Source organism: Eptatretus burgeri, chromosome 15 (assembly GCF_056783735.1).
Source record: "Eptatretus burgeri isolate ZD-2024b chromosome 15, Ebu_testis_v1, whole genome shotgun sequence".
NCBI classification, from domain to species: domain Eukaryota; kingdom Metazoa; phylum Chordata; class Myxini; order Myxiniformes; family Myxinidae; genus Eptatretus; species Eptatretus burgeri.
The window spans coordinates 70,886,851-70,903,233 of record NC_140975.1 but is presented as its reverse complement, the minus strand read 5'-3'; the positions used below and the strand labels follow the sequence as shown (position 1 = coordinate 70,903,233).

The following is a 16,383-nucleotide window of genomic DNA, read 5'->3' as shown; positions in this document are numbered from 1 at the left end:
ACTGATCTCTTCTTCTTCTTCTTCTTCTTTCGGCTGCTCCCGTTAGGGGTCGCCACAGCGGATCATCCGTATGATCCGCATTGTGATTTGGCACAGGTTTTACGCCGGATGCCCTTCCTGACGCAACCCTGGTCACCTCTTATGACACAGGGATATGGTACACCTATTTTAACCGGGGTATACACCGGCCCAGTACACTGGTACTCATTTCGCCGACCTCGGAAGGATGACAGGCTGAGTCAACCCCCTGGTGTATTAATTCAGTGGCCCAACGGGGCTTGAACTCAGGACCTTTTGGATCCCAAGCCGCTGCTCTAACCACTGCGCCAACACCAGGCTCAACGTTATAACTGATCTAAGGAACCTTTCTGGTGTATTGCGAATTTCCACAGCCGTAACAGTATGTATGAATGTATATCTGCTCTTCACCCATTTGTTGGACAGCTGACATGATGTCACCCTCAATTGGAATATGAAATACTTCAGGAAAAGTACCCAGAAGATCCAAAAGACCCCCCCCCCAACCGAGAACCTAAATGACCCCAAGTACCCAAAAGACCCTGAGGAGCCAAATGACCCCGAGGACCCAAAAGATCCAAAAGACCATGAAGACTGAAAAGACAGAAAAGATCCAAAATACACTGATGACCCAAAAGACCCCAAAATACCCCACGGACCTAAAAGACCTAAAAGACTAAAAACCAAAAATATGCTGAAGACCCAAAATACCTAAAAGACTGAAAAGACCCAGAAGACCCTTAAAGTCCCCAAAGACCTTAAAGTTCTAAAAGACCAAAAGACTCTGAAGACCCAAAATACCATGAAGACACTTAAAGATCTGATGACCCAAAAGACCCCAAAGACCTTTAAAGACACTGAAGACCCAAAATACCAAAAAGGCACCGAAGACCAAAAAATAACCCAAACACCCTGAAGACTTAAAAAAAACCTAGAAGACTCAAAAGACCAAAAATACCCTGAAGACCCAAATACGGAAAAGACCCCGAGGACCCAAAAGACCCGAAAGACCCAGATAGTGGGGCAACTTAGCTAAATATAGCATAACAATTGTGCATTTTGTGCAGCACTCACACACATTCTCTGGGTTACTCACTTGACCAACATTTTGATCCTCCATCATGAAGTTTGTTTTTTTAATTCAATCACTTTGGTACCAATTAATAAAAATAGCACCGCAAAGCGGGCGTAACCCCTCAGCCCCTTGACGCAAACCAATTTCAAGATGGTGGCCATATTGAAAATCGTAGCACGCCCATTTTCGAAAGGAACCTTCCTCTTCTCAACCCCAACATACCCTGCAAAAATGGATTTAATCGGACAAGGCGTTCTCCTCGAAATCGACGGAAACCAAAAGTTGACGGACGCCCGCCGGACAACGCCTGTGACGACAACACCCCTTAGCCCAATTCGGGCTGAGGGGTAAAAAGGACACAATTGTTCCGTGAAAATGCACCGAGTTCATGATCTCTCAAATGCACATTTTATTTGTTCAATAACTTTATTCTGAATCGATGTGATGAAATAAGGGAATTCGTGAAATGATCGGTTTCCGAGTTGAAACGATCGTTTTTCGCTTTACCGAACGAGCAATGATTGAAATCTCCTTCCCTCACTTCCTGTGCCAACCAAGATGGCGGCGAAGTGGCGACACCGCCCTCTGTAAATAAGAACAGAGTTCAATTTGTTCGACCACTTTATTAGCGTGGAACGACAATAATCAAACAAGTATTGAACAGGTTGAAACACCCACAACATCCCTGGCTCCGGGTCAGGCTGCGCATGCGCACTGGCACAGGGGACCGTCGATATGTGGAATTACCGTAAAGTACAATGTTCTCTATCTCCCTCCGAGTCTTTATTATGTTAATAGATAAAGGCTGAGAAAATATTAAGTTTAATGAATGAACAAAAGTTTATATCGCCCATCGTGTGACTATTCCATGGAGTAGTCCTTGTGCCAGGCAGGCACGCTGGTCGCTCTGGTGGATCGGCGTTGACCTATCGCTGGTGCTGGTGGTGTCACATCGGGCCCCAGTGGGGATGGGGCTCTCGGGGTTTCAGGGGCCGATGGTGGCGTCTGAAGGATCGCGCGCCTCGGTGTGCCTCGTCCTGGTGCTGCTGGCGTGTCTAAAACGGGTGTCGTCTTGCGCCGGGGTGTGCATACTGACGTCAGTGCCGGCGTGGGCCCCGTTGGCGTCGCAGATGTCACGGGTTCGCTGTCGAGGTCAGGCAGTTGCGGTGTTACAACGGGTGCAGGTACAGTGATGCGGGTTGCTAGATCATCATAGATAGACCGGGGTGGCAGCTGGTCATTGCGAACTGGGCTAAACTTGCGCAGGAATTTCCTGTTCCGAAGTGTGACTCTGCCCGAGCCATCGATCTTGATCACGTATTGGTCGTGTTGGCGCACCTCCACGATACTGCCTGTCTTGTCCCATTTTTTTTGGGTGGAATCCTGTCTGGTTCTGTACGCGGACTTGGTCCCCTACAGCAAGTGGCGGAAGGCGTTTGGTGTGTTCTGCCCAGGTGTCGGCTGTGCGGATATGACGTTTGCGGAGGGCCTCCTCCCTCGCTTTCAGGGTCTCATGCCAAGTGTCGTGCGGTCTGTACTTCCCGGGGATAATTGGGATGAAATCGCGTATCGGGCGGCCGAAGACACACATTGCCGGGGAGATCTTCGTGTCAGGGTCAGGCGTGTTACGATATTGTAGTATCGCTCTCTGCACAGCGTCAGTGTCAAGTTCTCCCTGCGGGCTGGTGTTGTCCGTGATAAGTCGTTTCATTGTCTTAACTCCAATCTCCGCGCGACAGTTGCTGTGAGGGAAGGCCACCGATGACAAGCGGTGGTGTACGCCCCATCTGTGCAGGAATGACCTGGTCTCGGTGGAGGTGAACTCCGGTCCCTCATCCGACGCGAGCTCTTCTGGTGTCCCGTACGTCACGAAGGCGCGACGTAAGTGGTTTATGAGTCCGGCGGCGCCACCCGTCGACTTTGAGATGATCGGCCAGTTCGAGTATCTGTCCACTGTCACAAGGTAGTGTGCACCCCTGTGTACAAAGAAGTCCGAGCACACTGCCTGAAAGGGGTAAACGACCGGAATAGGTGGAGTTGGTGGCGCTCCAGGCTGTGATGGTGCCATCCGGTGGCAGTGTTCGCAGTTTTTCCGAGTGGCGCTGATGTCGGCCGACATGCCTGGCCAGAATACAGAGGATTCTGCGCGGGCGGTCATCATTGATACGCCCTGGTGGGCAGCGTGTAGGGCGCTCAGCACATCGCCGCGGAGTGAGGGTGGTATGACTACTCGGTCCTTGTATAGGATCACTCCATCTGTCGATGTAATGTTCTCGCGGTACTGGTGATAGTCGCGAATTGTCTCTGGCATCTCGATTTTTGAGTCGGGGATGCCGTTCATTGTCATTCCCTCCAATATGTGCATATCGCCATCGCTGCTGGTGGCTTCCCTGACGCGATCCCATGTTACTGATCGCAATGATTCGAGGCCCGCGGCACACCATGCCAGGTTGTCCTCGACGTCGTCATCATACTCCGGCTCAGTTTGGCGTAGGAGGGACAGGACGTCGGTGTGCGTGCTTGGTTGGAGGTGGGTCGCTATGGTGGCATTGTCATCTGGAAGGTTCATGAGTGGAGGTCGCGTGGTGCCAACTGGCCTGCGCGACATGGCATCTGCCGCCTTGTTCTTCATGCCCGGGATATGTATGATGCGGAAGCGATAACGCAGGGTCTTCTCCTTGAGGTTCCTGAGGCGGGGGTTGGGTATGTCGTCAAGTGCTCTGTCCGAAAGGAGTTTCAGCAGTGGTTTGTGGTCTACCGCAACGATCAGGTTCTCGCAGCCCAGTACGAAGTAGCGCGCTTTGTCCAAGGCGTCCGCGACTGCGAGAGCCTCGCCCTCTATGGGCGCGTATCTGGATTCTGCCGCGTGTGTAAATCTGCTGCCGACCAGGGTTATTTTCCATCCATCAGTGCAGCAGAATGGTCTAACTGGCACGCATCGGCAGTGCTTTTGAAGCAACCAGAATCCGATTCCCTCCTTCGACCAGTCCGTGGCGATGCATGTTGGCTTAGTTTTGTCAAATATGCGGACACCGTGTTCGATTTCTTGTACGATCACGTCTTTCGACTCGCGGAATATGTCCTCTAACTCCATGGACCACTGGAAGCGTTCTCCACTTTTCAGGAGCTTCCGGAATGGCTGCATTCGTTCGGCCATACTAAAGGCATATGCCACCTGGTTGACAAGCCCGAACCACGATCTGACGTCGGTGATGTTACGCGGTTGTGGGAAATCGTGGATTGCTTCCAGGTAGCGGCTGCACGGTCGCACGTCGGTCATGGTGATGGTAAAGCCCGCGAAGTCCACCGTGGGTGCGCTGAAGACAAACTTCTCCGGGTTGAGGATGATTCCATTCCGGCCGCATATATCCAGCCATTGGACCGCCTGGAAGTAGCTCCCCTCAATCGTGTCTGACCATAGGAGCGTGTCATCTACGCACTTGGTCTTGTTACCAATGTCCGCGACGATCTCATCGTATCGTCGTGAGTAACCGTCCCCGATGCCATATACCCTTGTGGGGCAGATAGGTACCGGTAGCGCCCCCATGGAGTGATGAAGGTCGTCTTGTGGCGGTCGTCCTCGTGTAGGCGGACGCTATGGTAACCGTTCCATGCGTCGAATACTGTCTTGCGCTTCCCGTTAGGTACGCGTCTCGCCTGGTGGAACGGGGATTGGGTGTGGTGGGTCTCGCGGAACGCATGCTTGTTCAAGGCCTGAAAGTCGACGGTGCGTCGCGGCTTGCCATTCTTTTTCGCGCAAATTACCATGCGGTGACACCATGTCACCGGCGTGCCGACGGGTACTTCCTCCAACACGCCGAGCCGAACGTCCTGGTCGAGGCCTGCTTTTACCTCATCTTGCCAATGTATGGCCACGGAGATGGGAGTGTGATGGGCAACCGGTGTCGCGTTCTCACTGAGCATAAGACGTAGTGGCGGGCCGGTCATTCTCGGTAGTGGCTGGTGTGGGCACGTGTTGAATGTGCTCTGAGCATACATCCTGAGTAAATGTGACTGTAGTGCCTCTCTGTTGGCCTTGGTCGCTGGCATGGGGAGTGCGGTCGGCTTGGTCGGCGGCTCCGCGCGTCGCGGGCAGTCGCACAATTCCGAGGTCGTCAGATTCACCTCTCCGAGTGTCGGGAATCTGTCCGAGATCATTCCCAGGTCCATGCAGGCCGCGCGGGAGAGGAAGATGCGGTCTGAAGAGTCCGTCACATACGCGATTTGGCGCGTCTCCAATCTCCGAGCGTCATCACTGTTACCGGCGAATCTGACTACCACGGCTCCGAGGATACGAATTCCTCTGTTGTTTGCGGCCTTCATGGTCATGGATACAGGTATGAGGTCCTCGGTACTCAGGCCCATTTGTTGGACGACTTTAATGCCGATCAGGCAGCTCTGGCACCCCGTGTCTGCCATAGCGGGTAGGGTTACCGCGCGGGTGTGTTTCAGGAGGTTAAAACCCAGCGCTTTGTAATCCTCGCGCTTGTTGGTGAGAGTGAGGTTGACGTATGGCTGCGGGTCGGATATGCGTTTCATCCACTTATCGCACATATCATCGTACAGGTGGTGAGCGAGGGGAAGCGTGCGCATTTCGTCCTCTGTGCTGGCCATGGTGACCGTGCATAGCTCGACGAAGGCTGCCGTCTGCTCGTCGTACATCCCGTCGGTCTCCTTAGATGGGGGTCTTGCCGATCGGCCGCCCAGGCACGCCTTGTCGAGGTGATTCTGGCGGTCACACTTCCGGCACTTTTTACCGTATCCGGGGCACTCGGCGCGTCTGGCGCGCCATTGAGGCGTTTTGCCGTGGCCCACCTCGCCGCAGTAGATGCATACTCCTTCGGGCTTGGCCTTCTGGTTTTCCGGCCTGGCTCCTACTCTGGCGCGGACGTTCTGTCGCTTTCCCCGCCGATACGAACTACTGATCGCGTCCGTGCTCTGAGTGTCAAGCAGGCGCGATGCCGAGCGTTTTCCAGACTCTTTGGCCTCGATATACTCTATCATGTCCTTTAATGGCATGTCCTGGTTCTTCTCACCGAGTCGGTCAAGTTGTATTGCTTGGTCCGCGATGCCACGGGCAACCACGTTGCGCAATATCTCTTCCGTGAAGTCGTTGACCTGATCGCACCCCGCCTTGGTGCACTTCATTTCATACTTGCACGTGTCCGCCTGCCCCTTGATGCGGGCGTGGAACGACCGGACGGGCTCCTCGTGTCCCTGCCGCATGTTAGACAGGGCCACTCGAGCTACCATCGTGTTCTCCGTCCGGACGGCGAGCGCCTTCATGGCGGTGAGGACGTCTTCTTCATCGCTGCCCACGAGGCTCCGACCCGCCGCGCGAGTGAGGTCCTTTCTCAGCTCCTCCTCACAGCACTCCAGTAGCTGCGCGACTATGTTGGGTCCGACAAGCTTAGTACCTGTTTTGTATTCGCCCCAGCGGGTTATGAAGTACGACCAGGCCTCGCCCGTTCCGGCCAGTGCTATGGAGGGACGCTTGAGTTTCTCCATCTTGGCATTCGAGCTCGCCGCCCTGGGGGCCGCGACGTGCACAGTGGCGTGTATACTCAACATGGCGGCCACCACTGCCGCCTCTGCGTGTGTAGCCATATAGTCACAACCCTCGATCGGGCACTCTGCTTCCACCGGCGCCATAGGAACAGTTATTCTGGAGTAAACGTTCTATTTTCGGTGATGGACACGTGTGTACAGTGTCCTGGGGGCGAAGATTGGGTACAGAACCCGAGAAATCCAAACTCACTGTCGACGTTCTCGTGGTCCGTTTTCACCCAGTCGCGTCCTCCTCAGCACCGACGATCTTTACTCGACTGCATCAAGTTGTTTGATTATAAATAAGAACAGAGTTCAATTTGTTCGACCACTTTATTAGCGTGGAACGACAATAATCAAACAAGTATTGAACAGGTTGAAACACCCACAACATCCCTGGCTCCGGGTCAGGCTGCGCATGCGCACTGGCACAGGGGACCGTCGATATGTGGAATTACCGTAAAGTACAATGTTCTCTACTCTGTGTGTTGTGAAGGGTAATGGTCCTTCCGTGTCTTCTCCAATTCAGTGACCTGAGAGCACCGTTTCCATGGATACCGCCATGTTGTTAAGTGTTGCCCAACCTCCCGTTCTGTTGGAGGGCTGGCTTGAGCGCTTTGAATCAAGCAAGGCACTTACGAACGGAGCAATCCCTCGAACAATGTTCTCAACGAGTTGGAAAATTGGATTTAACCTTTTGAAAAAAGTTTTTAATGTGAGTAACAAAATAACTAAGAAGTGCTTAAACAGTTCCAGGAAATGCAGCGTGTTGCGAATTGCAAGGTTCCCAAAACAGTATCTGCACATTTATGGCGGTGTAAAAGCTGTCTCCGTATCTACGGCGGTGTAAAAGCTGTCTGCACATCTCTGGCGGTGTAAAAGCTGTCTCCGTATATATGGCGGTGTAAAAGCTGTCTGCATATCTAGAGCGGTGTAAAAGCTGTCTCCGTATATATGGCGGTGTAAAAGCTGTCTCCGTATATATGGCGGTGTAAAAGCTGTCTCCGTATATATGGCGGTGTAAAAGCTGTCTGTACATCTTGGGCGGTGTAAAAGCTGTCTCCGTATCTATGGCGGTGTAAAAGCTGTCTCCGTATATATGGCGGTGTAAAAGCTGTCTGTACATCTTGGGCGGTGTAAAAGCTGTCTCCGTATATATGGCGGTGTAAAAGCTGTCTCCGTATATATGGCGGTGTAAAAGCTGTCTGTACATCTTGGGCGGTGTAAAAGCTGTCTCCGTATATATGGCGGTGTAAAAGCTGTCTCCGTATATATGGCGGTGTAAAAGCTGTCTGTACATCTTGGGCGGTGTAAAAGCTGTCTCCGTATCTATGGCGGTGTAAAAGCTGTCTCCGTATATATGGCGGTGTAAAAGCTGTCTGTACATCTTGGGCGGTGTAAAAGCTGTCTCCGTATATATGGCGGTGTAAAAGCTGTCTCCGTATATATGGCGGTGTAAAAGCTGTCTGTACATCTTGGGCGGTGTAAAAGCTGTCTCCGTATCTATGGCGGTGTAAAAGCTGTCTGCACATCTAGGGCGGTGTAAAAGGTGTCTCCGTATCTATGGCGGTGTAAATGGTGTCTCCGTATTCATGGCGGTGTAAATGGTGTCTCCGTATTCATGGCGGTGTAAATGCTGTTTCCGTATCTCTGGCGGTGTAAAAGGTGTCTCCGTATATATGGCGGTGTAAAAGCTGTCTCCGTATATATGGCGGTGTAAAAGCTGTCTGTACATCTTGGGCGGTGTAAAAGCTGTCTCCGTATATATGGCGGTGTAAAAGCTGTCTCCGTATATATGGCGGTGTAAAAGCTGTCTGTACATCTTGGGCGGTGTAAAAGCTGTCTCCGTATCTATGGCGGTGTAAAAGCTGTCTGCACATCTAGGGCGGTGTAAAAGGTGTCTCCGTATCTATGGCGGTGTAAATGGTGTCTCCGTATTCATGGCGGTGTAAATGGTGTCTCCGTATTCATGGCGGTGTAAAAGCTGTCTCCGTATATATGGCGGTGTAAAAGCTGTCTGCATATCTAGAGCGGTGTAAAAGCTGTCTCCGTATATATGGCGGTGTAAAAGCTGTCTCCGTATATATGGCGGTGTAAAAGCTGTCTGTACATCTTGGGCGGTGTAAAAGCTGTCTCCGTATCTATGGCGGTGTAAAAGCTGTCTCCGTATATATGGCGGTGTAAAAGCTGTCTGTACATCTTGGGCGGTGTAAAAGCTGTCTCCGTATATATGGCAGTGTAAAAGCTGTCTCCGTATATATGGCGGTGTAAAAGCTGTCTGTACATCTTGGGCGGTGTAAAAGCTGTCTCCGTATATATGGCGGTGTAAAAGCTGTCTCCGTATATATGGCGGTGTAAAAGCTGTCTGTACATCTTGGGCGGTGTAAAAGCTGTCTCCGTATCTATGGCGGTGTAAAAGCTGTCTCCGTATCTATGGCGGTGTAAAAGCTGTCTCCGTATATATGGCGGTGTAAAAGCTGTCTGTACATCTTGGGCGGTGTAAAAGCTGTCTCCGTATATATGGCGGTGTAAAAGCTGTCTCCGTATATATGGCGGTGTAAAAGCTGTCTGTACATCTTGGGCGGTGTAAAAGCTGTCTCCGTATCTATGGCGGTGTAAAAGCTGTCTGCACATCTAGGGCGGTGTAAAAGGTGTCTCCGTATCTATGGCGGTGTAAATGGTGTCTCCGTATTCATGGCGGTGTAAATGGTGTCTCCGTATTCATGGCGGTGTAAATGCTGTTTCCGTATCTCTGGCGGTGTAAAAGGTGTCTCCGTATATATGGCGGTGTAAAAGCTGTCTGTACATCTTGGGCGGTGTAAAAGCTGTCTCCGTATATATGGCGGTGTAAAAGCTGTCTCCGTATATATGGCGGTGTAAAAGCTGTCTGTACATCTTGGGCGGTGTAAAAGCTGTCTCCGTATCTATGGCGGTGTAAAAGCTGTCTGCACATCTAGGGCGGTGTAAAAGGTGTCTCCGTATCTATGGCGGTGTAAATGGTGTCTCCGTATTCATGGCGGTGTAAATGGTGTCTCCGTATTCATGGCGGTGTAAATGCTGTTTCCGTATCTCTGGCGGTGTAAAAGGTGTCTCCGTATTCATGGCGGTGTAAATGCTCTTTCCGTATCTTTGACGGTACAAAAGCTGTCCCCGTATCGAGAGCGGTGTAAAAGCTGTCTCTGTAATAAGTGTTGTGAGTAATTTTTAAAATAGATTCCATTTTTATCGATTTCATTTATCATTGGAGACGACAGGCGATTATTGCTGCAGAGTTCAAATTAAAAAACGCATTGAAGGTGTGTGTTGTTCAAGAAAATTAAAATCCGTGAAGCATCACGTGATGGTGTCGGCCGCAGGAAATAAATAACACGACAAGTTTGTATGGTATTCGAGGTCGAGCTATGGCTGGGACGAGCGATGAGGAGATCAAGAGAGTGACGGTAAGTGGAATGATCGCAGCACTCACTCAATAACTCACTCACTCAATAACTCACTCACTCAATAACTCACTCACTCAATAACTCACTCACTCAATAACTCACTCACTCACTCACTCACTCAATAACTCACTCACTCAATAACTCACTCACTCAATAACTCACTCACTCAATAACTCACTCACTCACTCACTCACTCAATTACTCACTCAATAACTCACGACCATCATTATTCAGCCAGACACAGATTCTCTCTTTTTCTCTCTCTCTGTGTCTGTCTCTGTCTCTCTGTCTCTGTCTCTCTGTCTCTGTCTCTGTGTCTGTCTCTGTGTCTGTCTCTGTCTCTGTCTCTGTCTCTGTCTCTGTCTCTGTCTCTGTCTCTGTCTCTGTCTCTGTCTCTGTCTCTGTCTCTGTCTCTGTCTCTCTCTCGTGGGTTCCTGCACATCGGTCATAAACCAACCAAAGTTGTTTTAATTGTTTTCTTTGCTCCTCATTCCAAGCGATGGAGACTTGTTATCATGACAGAGGGTGGGAAACCGGATACTCGTGTGTTCAGCGTAAGAATGAACATTTGCTTGTGGACTGCATCGCCTCACTGTGCCAGTGCAAGTTGGTTTTGAACGATGTTGTGAGTTTGCAGCAAGCCGTAGAAGCATTATACACCTTCCGGGACACATTTGGAGAGCACCACAGTGGGGACCAGGCGTCCAGTAAAAACAAGGAGGTGGAGAGGAATTTACAAGAGGTGCTGAAGATGGTTCAGGGACTAGAGGGTGAGTAGCCTCGTGTGATTTACATCCTTTGAGATCATCTTGGCGCGTGCCATGTGCGGCGATGGAAAGCGAAACGTTTCGGATGCATATCTACATGGGCAATGGTGTTCATCTTTGTTCTCCCTGCCATGTTCAGGATCGGGATGCAACAAAGCTCGGCTCCTCCTCCTCCGTGGCCGTGCATTGAACATTACGTCCGAATACAGGCCCGAAGCGGAGCATGCTCTCGGTCTGGCCGTGAAGCTGGATCCTCGGCGGCCCGATGCCTGGAACGAGCTCGGGCACACGTGCTGGAAGAAGGGAGACATGGACGCTGCCAAGGACTGTTTTGTTTCGGCGCTATCACACGTGCGATTCGTATCGCCTTAAACTTGCTTCACGCACATGACCTTGTGTATTACTCGGGTCCATTAAAAGTTTGAAACTGCCGCTGTGATTGTGCGTCGTATGCAGGAGCAGAATAAGGTGTCCCTACGAGGTCTGTCGATGGTTTTACGGCAACTGCCTGCTGTGGGAGAAAGTCGCAGGAATAACGTGCAGCAGAGCGTGACGTATGCCAAGGAGGCCGTTGAGATGGATTTGAATGACGGCGTTTCCTGGTGTAAGTGTGGCAGTATCGAGTGCAGCACGAAGGCCGGTTCGACACTTCGGCACATGTCGAGGGCAATTTGCTTTGTTCTCCGAATCGGTCAACATGCTCCTCAAGCCTGATGCCGTGGGAATTTTTCATTCCAAAGGACTGGGTACACCCCACTCCCCTCAAGCCACTTCGCTCTATCGAAACACCACCTCTGTCATTTAATTAAATAATTTATCGTTTTGCTCTCTGTCCTTCTCCCAGTACATACCCAGCTTAATGTGGTGGGAATAAGGGGAAATAATGAAGAGATGGAGACTAAGTGAATTTTGGATCGCTCGTGTATGGATGACGAGTCCAAGAAGCTCCATGATGAACCATGACTCTTACCAGAGCTAAACAGTTTCTCCCGTTGCCTCATAGACGTGCTGGGAAACGCCAATTTCATCCTCTTTTTCATCGAAGGTCAAAATCCCAAGTTTCTGCGCCTGGCTCTCTGTGCTTACACACAGGCAGTAAGTAACCTCCATTACTTACACCATCCTGTTTCCCTGGTGATCTGTTTATATTCTATTCTTGTATTTATTTTACTTTTGTTCCTCACAGGAGAAAGTTGATAAAAGGTCTTCTCAGAACCCAGATCTTCATCTGAACCGTGCTGTGGTCAGTTTGTTTTCATGATCTTTGAGCTCAGTTCACCTGTTTACCAGAATCCTTACCCATTGACACTGGTTTATCCTGAGTGAACCCTATCATGATAGCTCGAGGCCATGTACTGGAAGCTTTCGATGGATGAAATCGATAGGATGTTGAGGTGTGCTAACCACCGTGGGATACGAGGGAAAGGTGATGTTCCGGGCTTTATCCTTTCGGTTTCCACCCCCCCCCCCCCCGACGAAGGGTTAATGCCTGAAATATCAGTTTCTCATTTTCCAGAGTAGTTGGCATACCTCAACATCCTGTTGATTTAAAGCCTTCGTTCTACCTATCTGCTGACGCAAGTTTTCATGAGTAAGACTAGTTCTTCATGAAAGCATTTTCAGTTTTTTTCATCCATTCACCAATCCGAGGCCCCTCTGCTGTGTGCAGCTCCTGTGCTACGAACAACGTTATGCGGAGGCCCTTGCCGACTTGGAGAGGGCCCATGTGCTCGACCCGGAATTCCCTAATCCTTTGACACAAAAACAACAGCTTCTGCATTTCCTGAACCATCTCACGCAGTTGGTCACTTGCAAGGTGCTTCGGTAGATGCTTTCGATTCACCGTCCTTCCACCTTGTACCCTTTTCCATCCATACTCGTAAACGCTCGTCTCACCCTCCTCACTCTTGGGCCACACGAGATACCTGTCCCCCCAAACTGTGTGCATATCCACATTAAAAGGCCCATGTCGGCTTCCTGGTTCTCGTTTCTCACGCAGGGCGGTTTGATTCCACGAAGGTTGGCTGCCTATTCCAGTGCCGTACAGCAAGAGGAGTCGAAAGCTAAAGGAAGGGGCCAATCGAGAGTCGTACCTCTTTCTGGTCTCGAACCAGGCAAGAACCCTGGCTGTCAACTCATTGGAAAAGTTGTTTTCTACCTCAACGCACACGAAGAACTTCCAATGTGAGTTCCATCGACTCGGTTACATCTTGAGTGTATGGGTGTAAGATGCACCTGGCATTTTCTTTTAGGTGTGTACAAAACTTCATATTAATAAAGTACCTGGTGCTTTCAAACATTAAGCATCCTTGGAGGTAAAAAGGGAATAAAGCAATGAGAGGGGAGGGGGGGGGACCTCTGGTGCTTTCTCATTGTCCAAAACTCTACACATGAGGAGCAGCCCTACCTGGTCACATGTTCATCCATTAAATCATTCATGATCCTTTCCATATCTGATTTGGTCACCTTTACTCCTTTGTTCCTTTTCTTGCAAGGAAAGCTCACTGATTGGCTAAATAATTTTCTTTTCAGCCAGTTTGGCAACCATGCACATTTCAAGCAATGTAAGGTGTGTTTGTGAGTGCCCTTTACTGGCTACAACCTTGGTAACAGGTACATTGATTATGGAGAAATATGATTAGTGATTTTACAGTTATGTTACATTTCCCTTTTTCATGCAGTGTGTTGGGACTGTTAGACTCTGAGAGCGAGTGTGTGCCTATTGCCGTGTACAACGCAGCTCCGACCTGGGCTGTCGTTTTGGGAGATTCTGTTTCGGTTCAGAACCCACAGCTCACAAAACACGACGTGGAGCATGAAGGGAAGGTCAGGATTGAACCTGTTCCTGCAACTTGAGCGAATCCTTGTTATGCATTGATCCTTTACCCTCTCCCAAGCTCATGTGTTGATCTTAACCCCTCCTCTCTTCCTCTTTTCACCCCAGGCATTCAAGTTCCCGTGTATCCGTGTTGACAGCCCCCTGTTACTGCTCATCAATGGAAAGAAGCAATGTGCACAACAACAGGCAATCACCACAGCAACATCCATATCAAAGCACGAATAAGCACCGATTGAATTTGGATAGAGATTTGTGGGTTGACCTTACCTTATTTAACCTGCTGTTACCGTAAAATTAATGGTGAGGGTTGAAAGGTTATCGGTCGACTTCAACTTAACCTTGCTTCAGCAATCTCTCCTTGAACAGGCCATAACTATGATAGTGAAGGTAATGTTCTGACAAAGTGAGAGACCAGAGTCTGGTATCAGGATTGAATGAGCTTGTCTTTTTTTTTTTTTGTCAAGATAATCGTCAGGAAATTACAGTCAAAGCCGAACTCGTTCAAGGTCTGAACACCAAGTTAAACATTCTCAATCAATAAGGTCTTATCCCAGGTTGAACCACGCTTACCTTTTAAAATAGGGAAGCAGGTATTCTGAGTTACAGGTTATTTAACTTGATGCATGTTGAAATCTCTCAATGCAACCTTGCAAAATGTGTTTATTGTACAATTACATCATTGCTGTTTGCATTTTTATTAAAACACAGCATTGCTTTCACTTTGACTTCCTGTCAACCCCAGATGGATACAATGGTAACGTACGTTAACTAGTGATACACAGTGAGACATCGAAGGACAAACTAAGCTCCAGATTTGCCTCGGACCTTAGCCACCGAAGCGTCTTTGGAGTGCAGTGGGTTTTGAACCCAGGTCTGTCGGAGTGGAGCTGAAGAGCAGGAGGAAAAAAAAAATGCACAGAGTTGATGGTAGAGACGACAGGAAGTGGGGTGGGGGGAGGTGGAACAATAAGGGTGAGGGGTGAGCTTAAAAGGGAGATTTTACTCTCAAGGTAACTTGCTCACCTTTGGCAGCTTTCTCAAGGTGATCATCATAATGTCGCTCTCGTTCCTGCACTGCATACGCATCCTTTGCATCTTCCCAACCTGTACAGACGAACGTACATTCTTAGTCAAAAGTAGTGGAACCTTAAAGTTGCGACATGACGTGTCTGGAAGATTCTGGTTACAGGGTTTGTGTAGACCATTTTGTTTCCCTTCCCCACAAACTGCAATATTCATCGCTTGCATTTTTTGTACATCGGACAGTGGTGTGTACCTCGAGAACCATATGGTTATATTCTTACACCTTTGGGAGCACCAATCAGTCGCAAAAGGGAATCAGAATTTATAGATTCCCTGCAGATGCCAAAAGGAGGAAACTGTGAAAATAGTTAGTCTTCCGAGATGGAAACAAACTTTGGGCTCATTTCTGTTCCAAGTAAGTTGTAGTCCCGTGTGTGGTACTGTAATCATATTGTAGTCAGAAATTGAGGATAATATAAAAGACATGAATGATCATCGAAACATGCAAAGACAATTTATGATACATCAGGAACATCCCGGCAAAGTTGCTTTAAAGTAAGCACCTCATGTGTCAAACGTAAGTTTATTAATGAGCCTGCCCCACCGTATAGCGGGAGATGTGTGTGTGTGTGTGTGTGTGTGTGTGTGTGTGTGTGTGTGTGTGTGTGTGTGTGCGTGCGTGCGTGCGTGCGTGCGTGCGTGCGTGCGTGCGTCCGTCCGTCCAGGCCCAAACTTTTTTTTTTTAACCATCTCGGCTTTTGTCATCAAATCTTCAACAAAGATTACAATGCATCGACTGGAACTGAAAGGGATGGTTGGTTATGAGACGTGAGTTGGTCTCCATGGGTCAGGAACTATGAACCAGAATAGCACCAAGTTCCTTGACTTTGCAAAAAATCATGGACTTAGGGTGGCCGGTTCATGGTTTCAGCACCCACAATTTCATCGCTGGACTTGGTATTCCAACGCTGGTGGTGTGGCAAAGGAGATTGACCTTGTCCTCATTGATGGTCGCTGGAGGATGATCCAGAACTGCAGGGTCTACCGGAGTGTCCAGTTACTCAATGCTGACCACCGGCTTGTTGTAACAACTCTGAAGTTGCACCTTAAATCCAGGAGAATGGTACCATCCTCGCCTCGGCTGGATGTTGGCAGGCTCAAGGATGAGAGGGTAGCGGAGGAGTTTGGGAACAAGCTGGGTGGAGATTTGGGGGGTCTGGGTACTTTGGGAGGTCCTGAAGAGTTGTGGAGTGCCTTCAAGACCACCATACTTGATGTTGCCGGTGGATGTCTTGGAACTCACCGTAGGGAAAAGAAGAATTTTGTCTCTCAAGGGACACTGGATACCATTGACCAGAGTCGCAGGGCCAGGCTGAATGGCAGAGCTGAGCTGTTCAGGGAGCTGAGGCACAAAACTGTACGTGTGCTCAGGGTGGACAAGGAAGCCTAAGTGCAAGGAATCTGAGGGGGCAGAGCATCACCTGTGGTCAAGGGATTCTCGTCCTGCTTACAGGGAAATTTGCGCATTGCGTTCATCCAAGCCCATCCCTAGGTGTACTGCAGTTATTGCAGAGGGTGGAAGGCTCTTGACAGAGGAGTCCGAAGTGAGGGCCCGCTGGGTTAGTTTGAGCAGTTGTACCAGGCTGATCCACCAGCTGTCGAGTTGGACACCAG

At 49.7% G+C, this 16,383-nt stretch overlaps 2 protein-coding genes across 6 annotated transcripts in view; one reads left to right on the top strand and one right to left on the bottom strand.

Moving 5' to 3' along the window:
- Nucleotides 1-9,721: 9,721 nt before the first annotated feature.
- On the top strand, nucleotides 9,722-14,405 carry TTC5 (tetratricopeptide repeat domain 5). 3 transcript variants are annotated; one of them, XM_085856875.1, is made up of 11 exons: nucleotides 9,722-9,833; nucleotides 9,997-10,080; nucleotides 10,718-10,850; nucleotides 10,987-11,198; nucleotides 11,304-11,451; nucleotides 11,851-11,942; nucleotides 12,034-12,090; nucleotides 12,517-12,663; nucleotides 12,847-13,031; nucleotides 13,529-13,673; nucleotides 13,792-14,405. In XM_085856875.1, the coding sequence occupies exons 2-11, from the start codon at nucleotides 10,042-10,044 to the stop codon at nucleotides 13,909-13,911; spliced, it is 1,278 nt and encodes a 425-aa protein (XP_085713001.1). In that variant the 5' UTR covers nucleotides 9,722-9,833; nucleotides 9,997-10,041; the 3' UTR covers nucleotides 13,912-14,405. The 3 variants fall into 3 exon arrangements, with proteins under 3 accessions (XP_085713001.1, XP_085713000.1, XP_085713003.1); XM_085856874.1 differs by lacking the exon at nucleotides 9,722-9,833 and having other exon boundaries at nucleotides 9,875-10,080; XM_085856877.1 differs by lacking the exon at nucleotides 9,722-9,833 and having other exon boundaries at nucleotides 9,958-10,080; nucleotides 10,711-10,850.
- Nucleotides 14,330-16,383, bottom strand: part of OXA1L (OXA1L mitochondrial inner membrane insertase) — a 71,798-nt gene continuing 69,744 nt past the window's right edge. For all 3 annotated transcript variants that reach the window (XM_085856869.1, XM_085856868.1, XM_085856870.1), the window contains 2 exons: nucleotides 14,710-14,790; nucleotides 14,330-14,573 (listed from right to left, as the gene is read on the bottom strand). In XM_085856869.1, the coding sequence (XP_085712995.1) occupies nucleotides 14,736-14,790 (55 nt within the window). In that variant the 3' untranslated portion in view covers nucleotides 14,330-14,573; nucleotides 14,710-14,735. The remainder of the gene's footprint in view (nucleotides 14,574-14,709; nucleotides 14,791-16,383) is intronic.

What these genes read in the sequence shown, in the direction of transcription:
- TTC5 (XM_085856875.1), top strand. Translation starts at nt 10,042, where the DNA reads ATGGCTGGGACGAGCGATGAGGAGATCAAGAGAGTGACG. An exon ending in GAATGACGGCGTTTCCTGGT is followed by an intron (nt 11,452 to 11,850) that starts GTAAGTGTGGCA and finishes GTTGCCTCATAG; the next exon opens with ACGTGCTGGGAAACGCCAAT. An exon ending in ACGTGGAGCATGAAGGGAAG is followed by an intron (nt 13,674 to 13,791) that starts GTCAGGATTGAA and finishes TTTTCACCCCAG; the next exon opens with GCATTCAAGTTCCCGTGTAT.